Here is a 25,010-nt window from a genome sequence, read left to right as displayed (position 1 = left end):
AGCTTAAACCAGCATCCCAGCGTCAAAACATACCTAACCAGCATATGCTGGTTTTTTCAACAGGGAAGCCAGTAGTAGTGCTGACAGTCGATTAAACACGCCTGAAGGCGTAAAAAAGCAGAGGAACAGACAAACTGATTAAATTGAGTGAGTCATTTAGGCCTACACTGGAACCGCTCCGACTGATTCAAAATAAAAAACTTGTGTCTTCGATCATTCATTTCAAGCTATCCACTAGCAAAAACCAGTCCAAAAGAGCCATTCATTTTCGAATTTCTACATCGCTTGCAATGATTTTAAAGGGGTCATATGATGCTTTTTTAAAGATCATTATTTTGTGTTAGAACGAGCCGTTTTAGGGGGGCGTGGCAGAGTCTTAACTTTGATAAAGAATATCTCTTTGGTTTTGAGACTTTAGTCTTTGCAACTTCAGGGATCTTATCTATGCACAATCAGCTTGTAACACTCCAAAGAGAAAGGAAAACTTGAAATCGCATCATATGACCCCTTTAAGAAGCACATAGTGATGGGTGAATCCAACGGAGCTTTTCGAAACTATAGCGAATGTTTTGATTCAGATCGGGATTTCGGAGCGCGTATCGCGAATCATTTCTGGTTTCTTTTGTATTAAACAGTACAAAACATCAAACCATTAAGGCAGTACAGTTATAAAAGCGAAACAAAGAAAAAAGAAAGAAAGTATACACATACAAATGTGTTTGCAGGTTTTTTTTTTTTTAAGTAATAAATTTACACCTTAAGAGGACATAGGATGAATATAGAGACAGTTTTGACTGCTTTAGGATTAACAGACCTTTGTATATATATGTATATATAAATGTATATTCTTTGCGGACAGTTTACCTCGCGCATTAAATCAGCCGCAGGCCAGCAAAACACTGAGAATGCGCTACAATCCTGACAAGTCACAGCAACAGAGCGGAGGCCAGAAAGTGTATTATGCACCCTCTCGTTGAAGTCGCTACCTGATTGCCTAATCCCAACCCCACTCCTAATCCTAACCTCTCCCCCACACCTACTCAGTTTGAACAGCCCTGTCCTAAACCTACCAATACTAGGGGGTGCATAATCTGGCAGGGTGCAAATTTAGGCACTACACCTGAAGCAACGCAACTGTTAGATTTAAAGAAAATGGCTGCCGTTTGGCAAATAAATCATTGTACCTACTTATTCCTAACTCTTTAAGCTTTAAATTACATTTCAAATGACAAGGGATCAATTTATAATCATGTTTATATGAATTATCCCGTGAATTTATTCTCTCAAATGACCTGGGCATGCGGAGCATTCGCATCTTATATGGATGGAATGCCACTGATTAATGTATGTATATATGTAGGCAATAGGCATATATATGTATATACTGTATATGTAAGTGTATATGTATATGTATATGTATATACTTATATTTTCTTTTGAATAGTCAAACAAATCCAGAAAATAAAAAAAAAACATCTTTAAAATAGAAAGAAAGGTCACTTACAAAATGAGATTGGATTAACATTAAAAAAATCTGACCAAAATTTCTTTGTGTGGGCACATTACCAAAACAAGTGAATGGCATCTTCCTCAGAAGAGTGACAAAAACAGCAACTCCCTTCAATGTCTGATTTATAATTACGTCCATAAGCTTTTTGTGAAATTTGGATTAATTCATTAATCTGCTTGACCTCTTCATATTTAAGGAGAGAACTATAGTTTCCAAAGTCATGTCAGTCTAAAAATAACAGGTTTTAAACCTAAGCCTCCAAAAAAAAAAAAAAAAGTACAAAATGCAACACAAAAATTAAACCATTGAGAAATCAAAGTGATGTATGAGGGTTTATTGGTAAAAAAATATTGCACAAAGCATGGACAGTAGCAGCCTACAAAAACATAAACCTTTTCTGTAGTTTACAGGACACTTAATTATAATCTCTTACAAGATAATAAATCACAAAACAATATTTCTAACAGTAAAGTCCATGTGTGCCAGGTAGAGTTCTGCATGCACAAAACAAGGGCTAGACTTACTATGGTGGTGGGAAAAGGCGTTAAATAATTTTTATCGGTTTTATTATGACAAAAATATATAATGGATAAACATACAATAATAATTTCTGCATTAGAAAAATAAACATTAACTCTAGTTAAATTACCACAAAAAAAAACAAAAACAACAACTGGAATCTTATTTCTTATTCCAGCAATATACAATCTATGATCAATAATTACAGTGAAGCAAAAGTGTTTTACCCAATTGAATTACTGCGGTACACAATATTGCACACTGCAAACTAGCCATGCATCACAGACTATATGTACAAAACTCCCAATACTCCTTACACAAGTGTCCAATAACACGGACCCCTGCTCCATATGTTTTAATACAGACAGATTAATTGACCTTGATAATGTAAAACCTCAAGGGAAAATACAAAGTCTGAGGTTCAGCACCTAACATGTAATCGCTTCTGCTTTTACAGGGATACTGTGTTATTTGCAAGTGTGTGATAGGCTCTGTGTGTGTGTGTGTGTGTGTGTGTGTGTGTGTTTGCAGGCTTGGAGGCACTCCTCTAAACTTCAGTATTTCAGAACAGCGTGGGCCGATGGCCAGCTGTCTTGCCAACACTCTTGACCGGGACAGAGCAGCAGGACCTGCCCACAGAAAGCAGCCAGTGGCTGGGTGAAAGGTCACAGACCTGTAGCGAACATGTGGAATAAGGGCATTTAGCATTTTCATGTTAATATACATTTATAATATGCAATGAAAATGTTTAGTTATATTTACTTGTAAAAATTATGCAATTCCAAAGCAGCCAATCACATGACAGAGCAAACGCCAGTCTGCAGCTTCTGCCCGTTACGATTGGAGCTTCTTTTTGCGTACCTGAAGAATTTAAAGTAATTAATTAGAGCATGTACGGAAAGCAAATCAATTTTCAATAGATAAAATCAAATCCTGTCCCACATTTTTCCTGTTTTACTTAAAAATTAGAGAAATAAAATAGGCAGTGTTCTTTTAGTACTATTTACTTAGATTTTGAATTAGCTTTTTGTATTTTCAGTTTTCATTTTATTTTTAGGTTAAGTTTTAGAAATTTTGTTATGTGCTTTTGCCACATATTTTTTTGCAAATATTTCTTTTTGGTTTTAATTTATTTTTATTTCAGCTTTAGTTTTAGCACTTGAGCTTATTTTGGTTAGTTGCCAAGGCAACACTTCTAATGTTCATTTAAAGGGGTCATATGATGTTGCTAAAAAGAACATTATGTTGTGTATTTGGTGTAATGAAATGTGTTTATGCGGTTTAAGGTTAAAAAAACACATTATTTTCCACATACTGTACATTATTGTTTCTCCTCTATGCTCCGCCTTTCTGAAACGCGTAGATTTTTATAAAGCTCATCGGTCTGAAAAGCGAGGTGTACGCTGATTGGCCAGCTATCCAGTGCGTTGTGATTGGCCGAATACCTCAAGCGTGTGACGGAAATGTTACGCCCCTCACCATACTGTGATGCCCTGTCCGGCCGGAGCGACGAGACAAAAACATTAAAACCCATTATAAACAATGCATTTGTTGCATCCAGTGGGAACGGATTATAATGACAAATACTGTCTTTTTACGCGTTGCATCACACCGCGTAAACATAAAACCATGTCTGCATTTATGATCGGAGAAATGACAAACAACAAGTGCTACTCTACACTGCTCAAAACTCACGTTTGAATCGTCAGTGGCAAATTCTTTATATATAAAAAACGTACTTACAGTCTGTGAGTCAGAACAGCCGGCATTGTAGTCTACTTTACCAGGATCAGGAAACAGTCCTCCATAAAATGTGCTGCACACATCTGAATATTTGGGTTGAACTGTTCTGGAACAGTGTTGTAAATACAACTTAACCACTGATTTCTAGTCGTGTCCTCTTTTGGAAGGCCAAACAAAGTAGTTTCGCTTTCAGGCCGGCGGGCTAGAGTGAGCGGCAGTGGGCTAGAGTGAGTGGAGACTTTAGTCTTTGCAACTTTACAGATCTTCTTTATGCACCAAGAGCTTGTATCACTTGTATATGAGCTTGTAAACAAAAATTTAAATCGCATCATATGACCCCTTTAAGTTAAATCTAATATTTATATTTTATTTTATTTCGGCTTCATTTCAATTACAGATTAAAAAAGGCTTTAGTTAACAATAACAACACTGTAAAAAGGGTAGCAATTTAGCAATTTCAGCGCTTGACCTTAAAAAACTTAAATTAAAATTACAAGTGTTGGCAATTAAGTGAAATGTGTTTAAGTTCAACTAACATTTATATTTCAGTTTTACTTCAACAAAAACACTTTTGAAAAGTTTCAGTTAACAATAACAACACTGAAAATAAGATTTAAAGCTAATGTGCTGTTTAAACCCTGTGTGCTATTTAAAACCTGGTAAACTAAAACACTCACAATATCCACTAATAATGTTAGTTTCTTGAACCAAAAACGTCATAATTTAGTCTTACATCATTTTCCACCTTCTCTCTGACCAGTTTGTTTCTGGTACTGTACCTTTAAGATGTCAATCACCTCTATCATAATTGGCTAGCCTTCTCGAATGTGAAATTAATAACAACGTCACCACCAAGTTGCTGAAAACTGTTCTTAGTTGGTGTCCCAGTCTGGTCTGTTTGCTAGTTTTAATTTACACCATCTTGGCCTAAGCATTTTTTTTCCAGCAGGTATGTAAATGTAGAAGGTTGTATGTTAATGCAGTCACAATTGTGACCTTATAAGAATGGTGGTTTCTGAATGAACACATCTTCACAGCTTAGTTATCAAATGTAGAGTGTTACAGTTTTAGCTCAAATAATCAAACCAAGGTCATGTTTTCTATAATTTAAACTTAAATACATACCCATTTAGGTCTGCTGGCTCCGAGTGATACACATGTTTGCTCTTCTCTGCAATGGTGAGGGTCCCAACATGGGTGGTCTCGCTGTGACTGACCCGGACCGGGTGATACTGACTCTTTGACTCGGTGGAGCCAGACGGCACGTTCATCTGATTACTGGGTATGTTGCCGTTTGGTTTGGGGGTCTCAGTGAACAGCTTCTTGCGGACAGATTCAGGTGTGGAGGTTGCGATGACCTTGATCTCAGGCACAGGCGCAGGCGCAGACGTCTGTTTCAGATGGACACAGGCCTCAGAGTGGGCCAGCTGCAGTTTCTTCATGTGGTGAATGGCCACTGTAGCGTTGAAGGCTCGCTGGAGTGAGGAGATCATGATTTCAGACAGTCAGTAGAGTGCAGGAAACAACTAAACAAGCTAACAGCAAATGTTTATATTGAAACATGACGTAAAGTTAAAAACAATCAATGCATTTTAATAGTGCACAAAAAATGAAATGTTTGGTTATGCATGCAAATTTTACTGTATGAAGACCCACTTTTGCCATAATGTGCAGTATATAAACACAGCTTACTACATTGTGCCCCATAATGCAGTGCATTAAGCTTGATCTTCAATTACCAGCGTGACAATGAAATGGCAGTGAAATACTGTAAGTAGCAATTCTTTATTTTTCTGGGCTCATTACTTAAATTACACCATACTGAGTATATACTGCACAGTATGCACTTAGCAGTGTGCTAATAATGGATCCTTTCCAAATATAATGGCTATTAAAACTATATTAAAATAGTTATAAATAAATATTGTGCAATATACACTAGACTTTTGCAAGAATTTTAATGTTTTAGACTCTTCTGCTCACCAAGGCTGCAATTATTTGATCAAAAATACAGTAAAACCAGTAATATTGTGAAATATTTTTACAATTTAAAATACCTATTTTCTATTGTGATATATTTTAAAATGTAATTTATTCCTGTGATGCAAAGCTGAATTTTCAGCATCATTACTCCAGTCTTCAGTGTCCTCAGAAATCATTCTAATATGCTTATTTGCTGCTCAAGAACCCATATTTCTTATTATTTCATAATTTCTTCTCATTATCAATGTTGAATGTTAATTTCAGAGAAACCGTGATTTTTTTTTTCAGGATTTTTCATTAATAGAAAGTTCAAAAGAACAACATCTATTTGAAATAAAAACATTTTGTAACTTTTGAAATGACTGAATGTCACTTTTGATCAATTTAATTCATATTTTCAACAAAAAAAAGTACGAATTTCTTAAAAAAAAATCAATCAACTATTTTTTTTCAAAACTGCATGTGAAACAGAAAGCATAATGCGACGATAAATGTTTTAACAGTATGCTAAATTATTGTCAGATGACCTTATCAAGTTGCATGTTTAATTCAAAAAGCAGCATGCAGTTTGAAATAAAAATGGTTATCTTCATTTAATTTTGTGTACAAATGTGTTAAGATTTGGTACCGTATATCACTTTTGGTAGTATAATAGAAGGTAAAACTGAGTGTGTTGCATTGCATTGTGGGATTCAGACTGGTGTGCAATGTCACAAGTTAACATTCTCTGAAAAAAACATCAGAGTTTGAGTTAATCAACATGGTGGCCATTAAAAGGGGACAAATTTATGTAAAATAAATCCATAAAATGTAGTAAAAAAGTGATTTGATTACAAGAAAATACTTCACTGCAGCTTTAAATGTCTCAAAGTATAAATCAGATTGCTAAAACATACTGAAACTGGTCTGTTCCAGATATTCACGCAGATGGAGCAATTAAAGGCAAGACCGGTGACCAAATCGGCCACTCATATTTAAAGCTGAATTGTGTAATCAGGCCGGAGGTCATCTGAAAAACCCAACTGAGACGAAACCACAGGAGACAAACTCTAATCCGAGAATACACCGAGTTATGAAACATGTCCTCACCTTCCACTTGGACTTGGCAAAGTTTTTCTGGATCTGCTCACTGACGGAGTGGTAGATGTCCTGACTCCGGGCCGTCTTTCCTATAATCCTGCAGCACAAAGCTGGATTTAAAACCAGAGCTCGTGGAAAATTTTAACCAGACTCTAAAACAGGAATAAGTTGTTTAATCTGAACAATTCTGGATTGTGGGGTTCTCTGGTTGTTTCTCATGCACAGCAATGAGATTTAATGAAGAGCAAATGGAGACTTTTGATTAAGTCTGAGAAAAAAGACCCATATGTGTAACCTCATATGTGTCTCAGCTAAAGTTTCAGAAGAGATCTCAACATTGTCTCAAACTGTGCTCTGATTTGCTAAATCAAAGTCTGAGATCTCAATATGAACTCAGTGTCTCCCATCAAATTAAGACTGAATTATCAGTTATTTTAGTATTATTTTTTATACTATTATAGAGTTTTTTTGTTTCATTAGAATTTAAGTTTTAGTCATTTTGTTATGCATTTTTGTCAGTTTTATTAGTTTGTGTTTTTTTAAATACTTTTATTTAACTTTATTTTTTTATTTGAGTTTTAGTCATTTTAGTACTTCAACTTCAACTTATTTTATTTCAGTTAGTTCCCAATGCAACATTTTTAATTTTAGTTTAATTTTTTTAAATTTTACATTAATTTTTTAATTTAATTTTATTTGAATTTCAATTACCAACAAATAATTTTAATCATTTTAAATTTGAGCTTAATTTTTTCATCTAATGTTTATATTTCGTTTCATTTTATTTTTTTTGCTTCATTTCAATTACTTAAAATAATTGTAAATAATTTTAAGCTTTTTAAGCTTATTTCTTCATTTAATATTTATATTTTATTTTATTTCTGCTTCATTTCAAATCACCGAAAATTATTGTTAATCATTTTAAGTTTTTTAAACTTACATTTTTCATCTCATATTAATATAGTATTTTATTTCTGCTTCATTTCAATTACCAAAAAATACTTAATTAATCATTTTAAGCTTTTAAGGTTATTTTTTCATCTAATATTTGTATTTTATTTCTGCTTAATTTTCTGACCGAAAATTATTTTTAATAGTTTTAGTTAGCAATAATGACAAATTATGACACAATACAATAATGACACTGCAAATTATCTGCACTATAATATCCATAATTTTATAGCTTTATACTCTTCTGTGTCAACAATATCTCATTTGTTTTGTATTTCTGAGATGTCTGATACATAAACGAAACATAACAAAGATCTCCATTAAGGCTCATAAGCTTTAAAAGAGTCGTGTGGTCACTCACCAGGGGTGTCCGAGAGCCTGTTCTGTATCATAACGCATCTTAGGATTCTTCTGCATCATGTTGCGGATGAAATCCTTTGCTACAGAGATAATAATTATACATGAGGTTAAAGGCTTCTAGTTACAGGTGTGTTTTACAGAATCATATGAGATGATTTAGCAGTAGGGAAGTATAGGATGCTAACCAGACTCAGAGATATCATCCCAGAAGGGCGAGTCGAACTCATACTGCGCCTTCATGATTTGAGAAAAGAGACGAGTCTCCGTTTCTTCATAGAACGGAGGATATCCACAGAGACTGTGAAGATACAGCAAAATAAATGAATGGAAACTTCCAGCAGGGGGCGCCATCTATCTGAGAGACCTACAGGAGTACATTGTGGTGTTAAAAAGCATGGCTAAATGTCTTTGGTGAACCAGTGACTCTTTCTGACTAAAACTGCTGCTAATCTGTCAGTTTTGACAAACAGCCAGCTTTAGGTTTCTAAATTAAGAACTTGGCATCTGTTTATCACTCTCTGTAAATAGCGTTGCTGTTTAAAGTCCAACTCACTTGTGGAGCACATATAGTAAAAAAACAAACAAACAAGTTTCTTAGAAATGACATCCCAACTAGGAAGGGACTTACAGGATGTAGGTGATGACTCCAATAGACCAGCAGTCAACGGCTTTGCTGTAGGGTTTCTGGGCCAATACTTCAGGGGCTGTGAGGAAATACAGATTATTAGAAACAACTTGGTTTTAAAATTGACCTTTTTTATTCTCTTAAATGTCCTTGGATTTATTGTGCAATATTTTTTTTTTAAATCAGTGTTGTTAACTACAACTAAAACTATTAAAATTAATTTTTGTTAATTGAAATAAAGCGTAACTAAATTAAATATAAATATCAGATGAAAAGCTTCAACTTCAACTTATTTTATTTCAGCTATTTGCAAAGGCAACATTTCAAATTGTAACAAATTTAAACTTAAATAAAAATAAAAGCTAAACAGAAATATTAAAACTAACAACAACAAAAAAAAACATACATAGAAAAGCACTTAAAGGATTAGTTCGCCCAAAAATTGAAAATTAGCCCATCAATTCCTAGGTGTATATGACTTTCTTATTTCAGACGAATCCAGTCGGAGTTATATTAAAAATAGTCTTTGATTGTAAGAAAAATAACCATATTTAAAACGTAATAATCACTTTAATGTAGCTTGCGCCAACAGTTGTACAGGGAAGCAGCTCCGGGCGGATGACGTATGGACGTCGGCGTTGCGCATGCGCCGCTCAGAAGTGACGCACTATAAATCCGACTGGATTCGTCTGAAAGAAGAAAGTCATATACACCTAGGATGCCTTGAGGGTGAGTAATTTATAAAATACCTACAATTTTAACTAAAATTAAAATGAAAACTGAAAATATTAAAATAAAATCATATTAATGTATGTATAAATACCATACTGCATTAACAGATATTAATAAATATTATTTTATATCTTTATACCGTTTATAAATAATAATAAAATAACACTTGTTTTCATAATATTTAATCAAAATGCCTAAAATTTAAACTATAATTAAAAAGAAAAGTTATAAAATTAAAGCATATTAACATATGTACATATACTATAGCAGTTAAATACTACTATTATGTTTTTTAATCTACTAAGTATTAACCAGATATAATAACTTTCTTTGTCTTTATAAAATTGTCATAATATGGACAATGCCGATATTGTGGACTGGTGTGTAACAATTAAAGTGGAACATAATAAGAATGCTTTTGTAATTTTGAATGTGTATACTCCTTATGGATGTTGTCAAAATGAAGATGAATATATCAGTAGGCTTCCTTTTTTAAGTTCTTTTATCAAGGAATGTGTATATGCATGTATATTTGTAGTAGGGGACATGAATGCCAATATATCTGATGAGAACTCTTTGTTAGGTCAACATCTAATTAGGTTTTGCCAAGATAGCAAGTTGGTTTTATCTAGGCAAAAACTGTTACCAATAGATAGTTATACATATATCAGTGAAGCATGGAATGCAACATCTTGGCTGGATCACTGCATATGCACAGCTGATGATCGTCTAGAGAAACTTGAGATATTGTATGACTTGGTCACAACAGACCATATACCTGTCTTTATGATGTTAATTGATGAAAGTTTACATGAGTTGAGCAATTATGATAATTATGAGCATCGTGGAAAATTAGACTGGGCATCAACAGAGAAGAGTTTAAGTAATATAGGTGTATCAACTGAGGCTATTATGTGTGATAATGTTAGTTGTAAGAATCCTAAACATATTTTTTTCATATTCTCGTAAATTTTACATGTGCACAGATGATGTTAAAATAGCACTTTTTAGAACTTTTCTGTACATTTTATACGGCACATTTATGGTAAAGCTAAAATGCATGAAGAATTCTGCTTAAGCTCCCTAGGTGGAGAAGTGCAAGCCAAATGTGACCCTGGAGCACAAAAGCAGTCTTAAGTCGCTGGGGTATATTTGTAGCAATAGCCAAAAATACATTGTATGGGTCAAAATTATAGATTTTTCTTTTATGCCAAAAATCATTAGGATATTAAGTAAAGATCATGTTCCATGAAGATATTTTGTAAATTTCCTACTGTAAATATATCAAAACTTCATTTTTGATTAGTAATATGCATTGCTAAGAACTTCATTTGGACAACTTTAAAGGCGATTTTCTCAATATTTAGATTTTTTTGCACCCTCAGATTCCAGATATTCAAATAGTTGTATCTCGGCCAAATATTGTCCTATCATAACAAACCATACATCAATTGAAAGCTTGTTTATTCAGCTTTCAGATGATGTATAATTCTCAATTTCGAAAAATTGACACTTAAGACTGGTTTTGTGGTCCAGGGTCACAAATGTTTGTATCTAGTGATATTCCTACTTTGCATGCTGTATTAAGGAATTATATGTATAGTTTCATGTGTCGATTAAGTGATTCGAGAAATACAATCATATAATTTTAATAAATAGTTTTATAGATGTGTCTCTTGTGCTTTGACATTCACTGGCTGTTTAAAACCCCGTTTGTTTGACATCATTCTTACCGACATATCCTGGAGTCCCACAGGCCGTGGACATGATGCCATTATCTTCCATCTTAGAGAGGCCAAAATCACTGATCATGATCTTAGAGTTTTCATCAGGGCTGTAGTAGAGCAGATTCTCTGGCTGTAGAGAGAATACAGACGCAGAAAGTCCATGTTTTGTGGTTAATCTGTAGTATTGCATATGCATACGTTCGTGTGAATGTGGCGACTCTGTACCTTGAGGTCGCGGTGGACTATGCCGTTTTTGTGCAGGTAGCTGACTGCCTCCAGCACCTGTCTGATGACCAGACTAGCATCAGCCTCTGAATACATGCCCCGGTCCAGGATCCGGTCAAACAGTTCACCACCTGAAACGCTGACGGGATATGAGCAATGTAACAGCATGCTATTAAGACACAAAGACATTTGAAGTAACGGGTTCCAGTGGGTGTTAATACAAATAAAGGTGCTTACAGCTGCATGAGCAGGTAGTAATGCGTCCGACTTTCATAGAAATCCTCCAAGCAAACCACATTGTCATGTTGGATCCTACATGACAACAGATTAATAAGTTAGAAGATGGTTATGTCGATTTAACATTGGATAAATGTTGTTGAACATGCATTTTCAATGTTCTTATTGGATTTGATTTGATTCTCAGTCTCTGTTTCCTTCCAAACTGTAATCCACACGACTCCAGTCCATCAATTAACATACTGTGAAAAGCTGCATGTTTGTACGAAACAAATCAATCATTAAGATGTTTTAGCTTTAAACCGTTGCCTCGAGCTAAAATATGATTCCTCATATTCCATAATAACGCTTTGTCCATTGAAAAAGTCGTCTCATCTGAATCAGGAGAGAAATATGCACAGATCAAGCACAGTTTACAAGTCAAAACAGTTCTAAACAGATATGTGAGTGGATTTCGATGTGAGAGGACAACAGGAGATGGACTTTTTCACTGTGTTTTTATGGATTATGGCCTCGTGTTTTGGCCAGAAGCGACGGTTTGAAGTTAAAAACATCTTAATGATGGATTTGTTTCTTAAAAACAAGCAGTTTTTCCACTTCATAAGATGTAAACTGATGTACTAGAGTGGTGTGGATTACGTGTGTATTACTGTGATGTTTTTATCAGCTGTTTGGACTCTCATTCTGACGGCACCCATTCACTACAGAGCATCCATTAGTGAGCAAGTGATGCAATGCTAAATTTCTCCAAATCTGTTCTGATGAAGAAACAAACTCATCTACATCTTGGTTGGCCTGAGGGTGAGTACATTTTCAGCAAATTCTCATTTTCTCTTCCTGTAAGATTTTGACATCTCAGCTTTTTACACACAGTTGGTTTCATCCAGTCTTACTTCCTCAACACGGCGATTTCATTCTCCAGGTTGACGTCCCGTTTGTTTTTCTTCTTCATACACTTCATAGCAAAAAGGGTCCCTGTTTTTCTCTCCTTCACCATGGAGACCTCTGAGAACGCTCCCCTGGAGAAAGCAGAGAAAGAAAGATGAGGTAAGGTCAAATGTGCAATTACCTGGGATAATGTTTTTCTCCATGGATCTGAGAGAGAGAGCATGATCTTGGTTTATGTGATGCTGGTGTGGCTCTTCCCCCGAGAGCAAAGCAGGTTTTAATGAAGGTGAAGATGTGACCTTTTAAACCTTTGTCGAGACCTCAGCGCCGCAATGCAAGCCATCTATTTAATAACCGCTAGAAGTGCATGTAGCATTGCCAGCATGTGAAAGGTACATGTGAAAGTGGCCAGGGCTCCGAGGAGATGAAATAATGTGTGAAGCGATTACTATTAGTGCAATTGATTTTATCAGGTAAACACATTTGATGATACACACAAATCCTGTAGACAAGGGGACATGTAGACATTTTTTTTAGAACATTTACTACTTAAAATAAATATTAAGAGAATACATCTTGAAAATAATACAGTATAATTTGAGTGTAAACCTCACTAAATATATATAAAATATTTTAATAACATTTACTACTTAAAATACACTGTCATTTTTTTTAAGATATATTCTCTTAATATTTAGAGGGTAAATCTTACTAAATTATTTTTAATTGTATAACATTTTTTAATAGCATTTACTACTTAAAATAAGTATTAAAATATATATCTTCAGTGTATTTTGAGTGTACACCTCACTAAATGTATTATTTTTAACTGTATACAATTTCTATAATACGTGCTACTTAAAACATAAGCAATTTTTGCAGTGTAGGTATTCATTGAGATAACACTGAATTGGTAAAGCTTTGGACTCCTGGTTGAAATCACGCCTATTACAAAAGAAGTGCTACATCACACATGGCTTCCGACAATCAATCTCAGCCTCCCACGCACAAATGAAGCGGCACGAAACAACCGTCTCCCTGACACCGCCAGCATCTAACACATATTCCCACAACACCATATTCCTGCACTGAATGCAAAAGCGTGTTTTCATTCACTCACAGTCACGAGTGAAAAATCCTTTAGAAAGTCCTGAATTCAGTAACCACCATGGATTTCAATGAATGCATGAATAAATAAATAATAAAAACTAAATATAGCTCAGACTGAAGGTCAGTGCACAGAATGTGCCCAGAAAACTGCCAATGAAATACATAAAAACATGATTTTTCCTCACAGAATCTCTGGCTCACCAATATAAGCCAATTTTAGATGCCGTACTTCATCCTGATGGGTCCAATAGAAGCCTGCTGAGGGATTTTGGGAGTTTAATTCAAGTTGTTTTTGTCAGTTGAAACCACTGTGATCAACTCCCCACGGCCCATAATGCCCCGCTGGTGTCACGAACACCCACAGGCAAGGGCCGGTTGTGACAGAGCTCTCTAGACCTGAAACTAGATAATTATCTCGCTTTATAGGACCTGTGTGAATTGTAAAGTCAGATTTTTGGTTTTTAATTCACACCTAATATTTGAGGACAAAGTGATTTTCAATTACAATACATATCTTTAAAGGCCATTTTCTCAAAATTAGTTTTGTTTTTTTCTCCACTTCAGTAGTGCTTATATACACACAGTTTTAGTCCTCTCTATACTCTGAAGGTTTTTATACTGATTTTACATTTACATTTAGTCATTTTGCAGACGCTTTTATCCAAAGCGACTTACAGTTGGGGAATACATAAAGCGATTCTTCTAAAAGAGGCAAACAGACACAGGAAGTGCTTGAAATATCAAGTTTTAGGCATTGTTCAAATAAGTACAAGCTAGAAAAGGGAAGGAAAAAATAAAGAGAAAGAAAAAGTTTTTTTTTTTTTTTAAGATGAAGTCAAGTAGCGTTTAAAGAGATGAGTTTACAGCTGTCGCTTGAAAATTGTCAGGGACATTTTATTCCTAAAATATGATGAAAATACTTTTTTTCTGGATATTGACAGTATTTTATAATTTATGGAGTGAGAAAAAGAGATATCAAAAATCCCTTCTGTAACGACACTGTAAGAGATTTTTCGAAGTTGTAAATTAAAGCAAAGATTATTGCAGTACGTTTTACAAGAAATTCAGTATTTCAACTTCAAAATTTTTATGTTTAATGTTAATGCTACTTGCCATTTCTTTGTAATATTTTTGAAATGTATTATTTATTCTGAGTGAAAATTGGTTATTGTTTTCTTTTTATGTCAAAAAAATGAAACAGGAATGTTTACAGTAGATATTCAATGTTAAGATTACTGTTCTGGAAATGTATGCAAAGTAGCACATATGTAATTAGATAATACCTCGTTTACACAACATTTGAGAAAACTTAATACCAAAAAACAACAAAAAACAAAAATGCAATTATTAATTTCATCAATCAAGTGGGAGAGTATAGTCATATTTGTTAGTTACATTTTTACCATATTCACCTGGGGTGTCTTGCCTTAATTCACGAAAATAATCAAGTATAATAACTTACACACACACACACACACACACACAGACACACACACAAAATAAAATAAAAAAAAATAAAAAATCAGCATCAAAACAATAAACAGCACATTGCAGGCCATGTCCGGTAGATTATTGCAAATCTGTCTCTATCCCGTTAGCCGTTCCCTGACGCCTGTGATCCCTGTTCTTGTCTGCCAAAGCGATTAACACACCCCGGTCTGGAAATGTCTTAACCTGTGCTTTACCCTTGATTCACCTGAAACCTGAATGCTGCACTCTCAGAAAAAAAGGTACAAAAGCTGTCACTGGGGCGGGATCTTTTCAAAAGGTACAACTTGGACCTAAAGGGTCCATACACCTAAAGTGTACATATTAGTACCTAAAAGGTACAAAAGTGTATATTTTGAAAAGGTACAACCACAGTCACAGCTTTTGTACCTTTTTTTTCTGAGTGCACAGACTGAATAAAACTCAACATCAGCCAATCAAACAAAGACCCACTGTAGCTGATCATTTAGTCATGAATGGAAACATGATAAGGTCCCAAATAACTGTTTCTGACTCTTGTGCTGCTCTCATAGTTTCTGCCTTCATGGACAACAGCCTTGACGAAACATTATTCTGCTTGGGGATCGCTGTACAGTCAGCAAAGAAAATGTACAGCTGCTCATGTCTGCTGAGCTCATAGTCTAGTCAGCTTTCTGCAGCCGCAATGACATCACAACCCTTTCAGGACAGCAGGGCCGGATCACCGGTGTCTGCTTTACCGTCTGAGACCTGTTAAGTTGCTCAGATGGGATAATGGATTTGAGATTACACATTTAAACAGCTTATTCACAATCTAAATCATAATTCATTTTTATTCAAGGTGATGAAGCGTCAACAAACAGAACTGAAATAATGTTTTCAGAGAGGATCTGCCTCCTATTGGCTGGTCAAATAGATTGCAATTGTTTGAGTCGATGTTTAAATGATCAACGTTTTGATATCATCATCATCATCATCATCACAGACCAGTAGTGTTACACTTTTCAATGGAATCAGTCTGCGAAAGGTTTACATGGCTCTGCGTATTAAACTTAATAAAAATAAATATAAATACCAATAAAATCACAAACACATTTAATTCGGTAAGTTATTTTCTTTATCAAATTGCTGCAAATCACAAAACAAGGCTCAAAACGTCAAGACTCGGTTAAAGCTGAATGCTTATGAGCTTTTTCTGAATAAACCGCTAATCTCCCAAATGCCAAGACTTTAAACTTTTAATTACCATAAACCACTAAAGGCCAGTGTAAACCGCGGTCAATCCTTTACTGGGTGCAAGGGTGAGCAAAAACAGCTTTCTTGGAAATGTCGCTAACACACTTAAAATATTTTTTGAGGAGCAAAAATGTGCAATATAAATGAATTTTTTTGTGTACTTTTTAAAAAACTTTTACACTTTCTTATCTAAAAATTATTTTATATACTTATTTATTATCTATAAGTACATTTAAACTACACTGGGAAAAAAAAATCTATTTAACCTGTAAAAAAGATTTAAACTATAAAAAATACTTTTTTCAAAGATGTAAATAAAACAGATTATTGGTGCATGTTTTACAAAAAAAAAATATTATGTCAGTCTTTCTACTTTAAAATTTCACGTTCAATTCAATCTGTTACTTGCTGTTTCTTTGTAATTCTAATTGTAACATTTACTAGCAAATTCTAAGTAAAAACTGTTTCTACAACAATTTTAACTACTAAGTTACTAGAATTTTTTTTACAAATAATTACACTTTTATAAGTTTAATAATAATTAAACTTTTTTTAAAAATTACAAAGAACATTTTTAATTAATCAATTTTCAAATGAAATGAAATCTCGTAAAATGTACTCCAACATACTCCAATAATCTTTGATTCATTTACAACTTCGAAAAGTTTTTTTTCTTTTTTTTACGGTGTACTTTGTTCAAATAAAATTGCACCTGTGACATAAATTCTGTAAGGATATATTTACTTCCAAAAACTTAAGCTTATCAAATGAATAATAATAAGAACTAAATGTGTACTTACGATCCGAGCACCTCCATGAATTCAAACACATCCTGGATGTTATCCGTGCTCTTCTTCCAATCATAGTCGCCCTCCTTTCGCCCCATTTCTGCGTGAGCTTCTACAGGGATTTCTGGAGAGGATGAAAAAAAAAAAGAACATAAAAGATTTATAAAGTGACCAACAAAGACGTACGTTCATTATATGTTTGATCTGTTCTGAAAAAGTGAGCAATAAATCAAAGATTTGTGAAAATACCTTTACTTGCAGCCAAAACAATCCCTAATATTCCAGGAGCCATGAGACCTGATTTCTAATATATATATATCCAATTAAAATAAAAAATCAAGATGAAACTCGAGATCAAAACTACTTTGCATCCTTTAGGGTTCCTGATATAATACAGAATCCAGCTCAGTCTCTCTGACGAAGTCTCAGCTACTGAAGGACAGTCGATGCTTCTCTCCTGATTGGATGTCTGTTCATCCATCAGCCTGTTTTAGTGCGTCACTGACCTGCGATACCCTGTTTAAAAATCCCAGAGCTTCTCATTGGCTGTCCTACACGACTAAGACGGTCGTCAGAAAACGCTAATCAGGTTTTGGCTGGTCAGTGTACAGACACGTATATGTGCGTCTTAATACTGGAGTTTAAGTGACTTATGAGATTCCTTTATGATTGATGACACATTTATAAAGGAAATATCTCTGATTCATTTGAACTGGAATATGGAGTTGGCAGGTGGATTTTGTCCAAACTACACGCCTTGCATGTCCAAACCCAACACAAAGGTGTCCACATGCATCAAATGATTGAATGCATTTGATAAAGTCATCATCTTCAACAAAACACATCTAGAAAACGGAACAACCCAGCAACTGCACACAAAGACAGCAGAAATTGGCAGCATATGTGGAATGACTGGCTATTTTCCACCATGTTTCCTGTGTTTATTTTGAGGTTTCTTCAAAAAAGGTGTTCAAATATAAAGACAGTCTAATAGATTTGTCTTCCAACATAAAAAAAGACTTCTCTGGGATTAGCAGTACTGAGTTCTGGTAAGTTAAGAGAAGTTCTGGTAAGTCTTTCGTTCATTCCGCTTATATAACAGGTTAAAGACTCTGATCTTCTGAGTCGACCTTAAAACAATTCACCACCTGAGTTCAGAAGGTCAGTTGCATTTTATTCACTTTAAAAGCCAAAAATATCATCAAGTTGTCACTAAAAGTGTCACTGAGTATCACAAGGTGGAGAAAACCCTATGAAATGGAGTATTTTGTAGCCTATTATAGTAGACCACTAATAGACTTCTTAATAAACAAATTAGGTAACCTAAAGAGAAAAGGAACATCCAATTAAGAGGCATGAATAGACTACAGCTCTCAAAGAACACAAGGACTCAGGTGACCTTGCATGGTTGCATGCAGTCATTATCAACATAACAGACAGTAATATCTATGTAGATTTACAAAAAAGGGACTGACAAAAAAAAAAAAAAAAAAATTAATAATAATAAAAAAAGTAAATAATTATATAAATGAAGCTTACATTAAAATTGAGGCATGACAATTTATTAAATTCATAAAAATATCTATAAAATTACAAATATTAATGATTAAAATTTAAATGAATATACATTTTAATTAAAGATAATAATCTAAAATATTATATTCATTTAAATAAGTTAAATTCAAATTTTATAAAATTACAATTACAACTTTTATAAAAAGTGGAAAGTTATAAACATTTTTTAATTATTAATAAATTAGAATAAAGTCTTTTTTTCCAGAAAAATGTAATAAAACATACTTTATAAAATTACAAATATATTAATAACTACATTTAAAAAGTTGAGTTATAAACATTATTTAATTGTTAATAAATTAGAATAAAGTATTTTATTCCAGAAAAATGTAATAAAACATACTTTATAAAATTACAAATATATTAATAACTACATTTAAAAAGTTGAGTTATAAACATTATTTAATTGTTAATAAATTAGAATAAAGTATTTTATTCCAGAAAAATGTAATAAAACATACTTTATAAAATTACAAATATATTAATAACTAAATTTGCAAAATATTTTAAATTTAAATAAAGATAAATATGAAAAATATCCAATCTATAAAATATTCAATTAATAATTAGAATAAAACAGCATTTAATGAAAATGCATATTAATTAAAATATTTCAAATAAAACAAATAAATACAACATTTTTTTTAAATATCTATTTTCAAAGGGTTAGAAACAAAGAGAACTCCCATCACAATATATACTTAGAATTAACAATCATATAATATTTACAATATTTCACAGAAAATTCTAACACTGCCTTGATAAACCCATAATTTTCACCATATGTGATTAGATAACAGTAATCACTGGACATAAACAGTTTGCTCATCTTTCCCTTTGTTTCTCTCGGTTTTAAATTATTATATTAAAAAGCATATTGCAATGGAAAACATTGCAAAATAATCAATGCAAAGTTGTTGCGTTACACTTGCTCACATAAGAACATCATTCTGAACTTGCCTGGCTTTGTCTTTACGATGCAGCCCTTTTATTGTACAGTGCGTCTGTGTGGACTAACCTCTCATATTTGCCTGCTGAGCAACATAAACATGCAGCTCAGCACGGATCATTAAATGCATGCATGCAGCGCATGTCCCGCACTGTAAAAAATCTGTGACATTTACGGTAAAATACCGGCAGCTGTGGTTGCCAGAACTTCACCATTAAAAATATGGTAGAAACATTTTAGGTTTTACAGAATTAACTTAAATTCACAATAAAAAAAACATATTTCATTATCTGATGTAATGTTAATAAACCAGCATATTGAAGTACTAATATCTGTTTTGAACCATTGTAATACTGATAACCACCAAAAACAGGTGGTGATGAGAAAGTCACATGATGAATCAAAGCTCATCACAAACAGCTCTTCCACAAGCTGAGAAGGGAAATACTAGTATATATATATAGAAGGTGCACAGTGTCATTCACACAAACACTAAACACCAACATGGTAACACACGATACTGAAATAATGCAGTAAACATTAATTTAACAACATTAGATGTAAGATAAAGCTCTAATGTACACAACTGATAAGGGAAAACTAAGAAGAAACATAGTTATTTCAACGAAAAAACAAAATATGAAGTGTCATGCAGGGAATTCTGGGAGTGTCAATTTACAGTTTTTCACTGTAAATTATACAATGACTTTTTCGTTTTCACTTCCAAAACCCGTAATTTTAACAGTATTTTACTGTAAAATGACATTAAATGTAATTAGTTATTCGCCGTATATAGTATGGAAACTTACTGATAACCAATTAACAGGTTTTTACTGTAGCATTTTGACAGTCTTTTACTGTTAAAATCACAATAATTTTTTACAGTGCGGCGCGAGATGTCCCATACACCTCAGTAACTGACGACGGGCTCTAATCTGTTCATGCACAAACCAGCGCGCACCTTCAATGTGCATGTGATGCATTAATCAATCATCTTTCACAACGTGCATACTGATGCATGCATGGGTGATTATTTTCCAGCCAGTTTTTGACCTTACCTTCGGGTCTGTAACAACTCCAGCACGATCTTTGTCTCTTGCAGAAACAATCGAGGCTCAAGCAAGGACAGCAGTAACAAAGAATGGCATGCGAGGAGAGAGGATGCTGCGCAGATCTCAACGAAACAGACATTTGCAACGCGTCCGAAATGCAATGATGCACATTCCTGTGCAATTAATGCAGTGTTATCGGTTCGCAAAAATCTTTCATATGCAGTGTGCATTTACCCTGCAAATCACTCACAGTCATCAATCCAAGAGAAGTTGATTTCTTCATCAATCGTTGCGTGCACTCAAACAAAACTGTCCGATAAACAGTCTGATGAAAAAATGACACTTTAAATTACAATGCCCATGTATTGCATGCAAATATAATTGATTACAATAATTGCACGTTAACATGAACGTAGTAATTTAAAGTCTGACCTGTTTTCTAGCAGCAGCAGTCTGGGACAGGAATCGGCTTTACTCGGGTCAGCGTCCCGTCCTTTGACTTACCTAGAGGCAAGTGCGCAAAAGATGCCCCGCTCTGACTCTCCTGTCAAAAGCCCGCTGCAGTCTGGACAGATTAAGCCCGTCGAGCGGCGCACAAATAACCAACAGGTTGGAGATTACATGAGCCGAATGAAGGAGGAGCGGCCATATTCTCAAGGACTGTCTACATGTGATGTTACCTTACAATGGACAAAATAAGCCCGTCAAATGTACTGTATAAAAGCTGTGCTTCCCAGCATTTTACCATAAAAAAACTCGGTTGCACATTTTTGGTTTAACTAGAACTAAAAAATTTTCATAACCCCCTCCGTTGAAGTTATCTTCGCTTTAACCCGCGGACTAAAAACAGCTCTCGGCAAGAGTGTAAAACAGCCCAATTCTGTGGGAAAACCACAGACTTGGCAACAATATAGGTACAATGTACTAGGTACAAAAAAATCCCAGAATTCCATTTATTGATGGATGCTAGCAACCACCTAGAAACACCAACACCAACAGCCAATGACAAAGTGTGAAAATTCATAAAAACACATTAGCAACCACCTACAACATCCTAAATAGTACACTCTAAAAAATGCTGGGTTAAATACAACCCAGTGCTGGGTAAAATAGGGACAACCCCAGCCATTGGGTTGTTTTGACCCAGCGGTTGGGTTGTTTTGAACCCAACCGCTGGGTCAAAACAACCCAATAGCTGGGTTTGTCTCTTTACTAAAAAATGCTGGGTTATATTTAACCCAGCATTTTTTAGAGTGTAGGCTATATTTAATTAACTACTGATAATATGCCATCTTAATAACATCTATTTTGTACTCGACTTCTAGAATATAACGATAACCACTGTAATAACACAAGCTATACATGAGACACAATAAGCTAATCACACACAAATATCCATTACACGAACTGAAGTAAATACTAATAGGCATAAACAAATAGGCCTAAACATGGTCACGGTAACAAACTTGACACTAAAATAAACCAATAAACAATAATTTAACAACATAAGATGTAACATTAAACCCAAACGTACATAATTAGTAACAAAAACTAACAAGAAACAATTATAAAAAAAAAAAACATACCATTAAACAATTAATTTGAGGGGGGATGGAATTGTAGGAAATGTCAGTTAATTATTAGTTTTTTCCCCCAATATTTAACTTTTAAAATGACACTTTTTCTTAACTCTATATGGAAATTTGCACTGTGAGTAATGGTTACAAATGGTTCAGTTGACGGTAGCCATTGACTTCCATAATAGAACAACTACTATGTAAGTCAGCGGCTACCGTCAACTGTTTCTTCAGAATATCTTATTTTAAGGTGAACAGAAGAATCATTCAGGTTTGGAACAAGTGGAAGGTGAGTCAATAATGACACAATAATGCCATTTTTGGGTGAACTAACACTTTAACCAATGAGTTTTACAACTGACTTCTCAATACAAATATCTGAAGCATTTAAAGCTTTAACATTTTATGACAGCACGTACTATGTACACAAAATTGCTTTTAGAAATTAATACTATATGCGTTAACTGGCTATCAGCAGATTAAAACTGACAGTAGGTGAACCATTAAAATATGGTGGAAACTGCATTAAAATAAACCAAAGTTAATTTGTGTATTTTCTGAAAATGTGAGTGCGTTTGCATGTGCATAACTCCCACGCTGCAAAGCCACGGCACTGCTTTTTGGTTGCTAAGTGGTATTCAGCTTGGCAAGAAAAACCATCTATTTAGACAAGCATTCATAAGGCATTACACAGATGTGAGTGATAGCAATGGTAATGCAACTACAGCTTCATTGCACTAATGCATGTGAACGTCACAAAAAAATTTCACTTTTCATACCAGAATCAAAAAGAATAGCCAGTCAGCATGAAACAGTTATAAAGCAAGACAATGTAGATCACTTCTGCACAACAACAGTTACCAGGAGGAGTATGAGCCAGCGTTCATGTACTCGTCTCAGTGCCATTCGAGCGAGTTTATGGGATTACTGAAGGCTTTAGCAAACGCACACTGTCTTTCTGAATCACACATTAAATCTGAAGCCAACGAAGTCATTACTAAAATGAAAACGCTCAGTCAGTTGTGATGGGCCACATCGGTGTTTTGTTTTGCTGTGTCCCATGAGCTCACGGGTGAGGTTATTGCATGCGACCTGTTGGGCAAGTCATGATAATCTCACAATACACAGCATGACACTTCCTCCTTTAATAGGCTTGAGCAAATCTCAGGCGGGGATTTTAGTCGTCCTGTTACTGAACGTTACGACATTAAAAAACATAGCCCATAATATGAATATTTTGAATGTAGATGTAATGGTTTACTGGCAGTCAAATTTTGAACATACCTACCGACTTATTTTTATTTTATTTCGGATAAACTTTTATACAAAACTATTAAATACATACATTATACATAACCATTACAGATTTGTAAAAGTTTTAGTTATATTATATTTTGGATCTAGAGTTAATTTAGACACACCTAGTGATTATGTATTTTTGTTTTCTTTTTACACTCAAATAAAATTCATATAGTCTTGAGATTAAAATGTATCAAATTAAAATTTATATTCTGGATCTAGAGTTAATTTAGACACATCAACTAATTATTTATTTGACATTTTATAATAATAGTAGTATTTTTAAAAATTCGACAAAATGTAAAAATTTTTACATTTAATTGTAAAAAAAAAAAATTTTATAAGCAAATTCAGTAGTTGGACGAAACTAATTTCGAGTGTTTAACCAAAAGCCTTTATATCAAAATGTTTGTGAAACAAATTTGTCCAAACGTTTGCCTGGTAGTGTACATTGTATTAGATAGTTAGAGGTTTCTTTCGGCTTACCTTTGTGAAGCTGTTTTTTGCTGACCAGTGCTTTGTGTTGCTTGATAAAGTATGATGGCATCGGTGGCAAAACTGCATCCAGTGGCAAACGCAATGCTCTCAGGAACGCCAGTGGAAGTCTGACTTATGTGCAAGATGTTGTCGTATGTATCCTGGGAGGAGCGATGAACCTGGGCGAGTCATTAAAACACTCACTCTGTGTACAGTGTTGCCATGGTGGGGAGAGGAAACATGGCAGATAACCAGACATGAAGATCTCTTGATAATTCTATTTCAGGGAGGTTGATTTGCGTAAATGGGAATACGAATGTGGAGACAAGGAACCTGTTTCCACCTAAGAGGGTTTCATTGAGGATGTGAATCACTTTCAGCAAATTTCTCACATCCAGTGCAGAGTTAATTAACAGACAGTGTTTGCTCCAGATACAGATACATCTACAGTCATTTCACAGGTTAACTAACCATATTGACATGTTTTTCTGCCAGAATCGTGTCTGAAATTGTTACAACACTTCTTATCAAGTTAGACATGATTTTTTTTTGCTTTTGTGTGAATTATCAGTGCTAATGACTCTGATGATATCAATTCTTCACTGAACATCCATCAGATTGGAAATCAAATTATAAGAGAGACATGAAATGTCTAGGTTACGGTTTTAATCTTCGTTCCTTGATGGAGGGAACAGAGAAGTTATGTCTAAAGACTTTAGGGGACCCCTAATGTTATTTAACATAACGCTGAACGTGACAGACAGATAGGGAACTCTATTTCTTTGCCCTGCACAACTTCTACCAAGGATGATGCTCATGCATAACAGTGATTTCACTCCTGTAGCTCATTTCTAACTGGTTAAACTGATGGTTTACAATCACTTTGTTCTACAACAGTCC

General features: G+C 34.3%; 1 protein-coding gene across 5 annotated transcripts; it reads right to left on the bottom strand.

Annotated features, from left to right (window-relative positions):
* Positions 1 to 1,829: 1,829 nt before the first annotated feature.
* Positions 1,830 to 24,202, bottom strand: LOC107697885 (calcium/calmodulin-dependent protein kinase type 1D-like). 5 transcript variants are annotated; one of them, XM_016498731.1, is made up of 13 exons: positions 24,120 to 24,202; positions 17,194 to 17,305; positions 12,586 to 12,711; positions 11,693 to 11,767; positions 11,456 to 11,594; positions 11,237 to 11,360; positions 8,775 to 8,850; positions 8,332 to 8,444; positions 8,148 to 8,226; positions 6,845 to 6,932; positions 4,898 to 5,247; positions 2,792 to 2,890; positions 1,830 to 2,702 (listed from the first exon to the last, which is right to left on the bottom strand). In XM_016498731.1, exons 1-12 carry the CDS (start codon positions 24,178 to 24,180, stop codon positions 2,824 to 2,826), a joined length of 1,410 nt encoding a protein of 469 aa, XP_016354217.1. In that variant the 5' UTR covers positions 24,181 to 24,202; the 3' UTR covers positions 1,830 to 2,702; positions 2,792 to 2,823. The 5 variants fall into 5 exon arrangements, with proteins under 5 accessions (XP_016354217.1, XP_016354220.1, XP_016354218.1 ...); XM_016498734.1 differs by lacking the exon at positions 24,120 to 24,202 and adding an exon at positions 21,262 to 21,367; XM_016498732.1 differs by lacking the exon at positions 24,120 to 24,202 and adding an exon at positions 20,992 to 21,255.
* Between the last annotated feature and the right edge of the window lie 808 nt (positions 24,203 to 25,010).

The sequence above is a fragment of the Sinocyclocheilus anshuiensis genome, unplaced genomic scaffold, assembly GCF_001515605.1.
Source record: "Sinocyclocheilus anshuiensis isolate Anshui unplaced genomic scaffold, SAMN03320099.WGS_v1.1 scaffold78, whole genome shotgun sequence".
Lineage (NCBI taxonomy): Eukaryota > Metazoa > Chordata > Actinopteri > Cypriniformes > Cyprinidae > Sinocyclocheilus > Sinocyclocheilus anshuiensis.
This window is presented reverse-complemented; position numbering and strand designations above follow the sequence as displayed.

Excerpts from the sequence above, each read along its gene's own strand:
- LOC107697885 (XM_016498730.1), bottom strand. The coding sequence starts at position 20,896 with ATGTCTGTTTCGTTGAGATCTGCGCAGCATCCTCTCTCCTCGCATGCC. Across the intron at positions 8,227-8,331 it reads GGATGATATCTCTGAGTCTG|CAAAGGATTTCATCCGCAAC; the intron begins GTTAGCATCCTA and ends TTATCTCTGTAG. Across the intron at positions 2,891-4,897 it reads GAGCCAGCAGACCTAAATGG|GTACGCAAAAAGAAGCTCCA; the intron begins GTATGTATTTAA and ends TAAATTCTTCAG.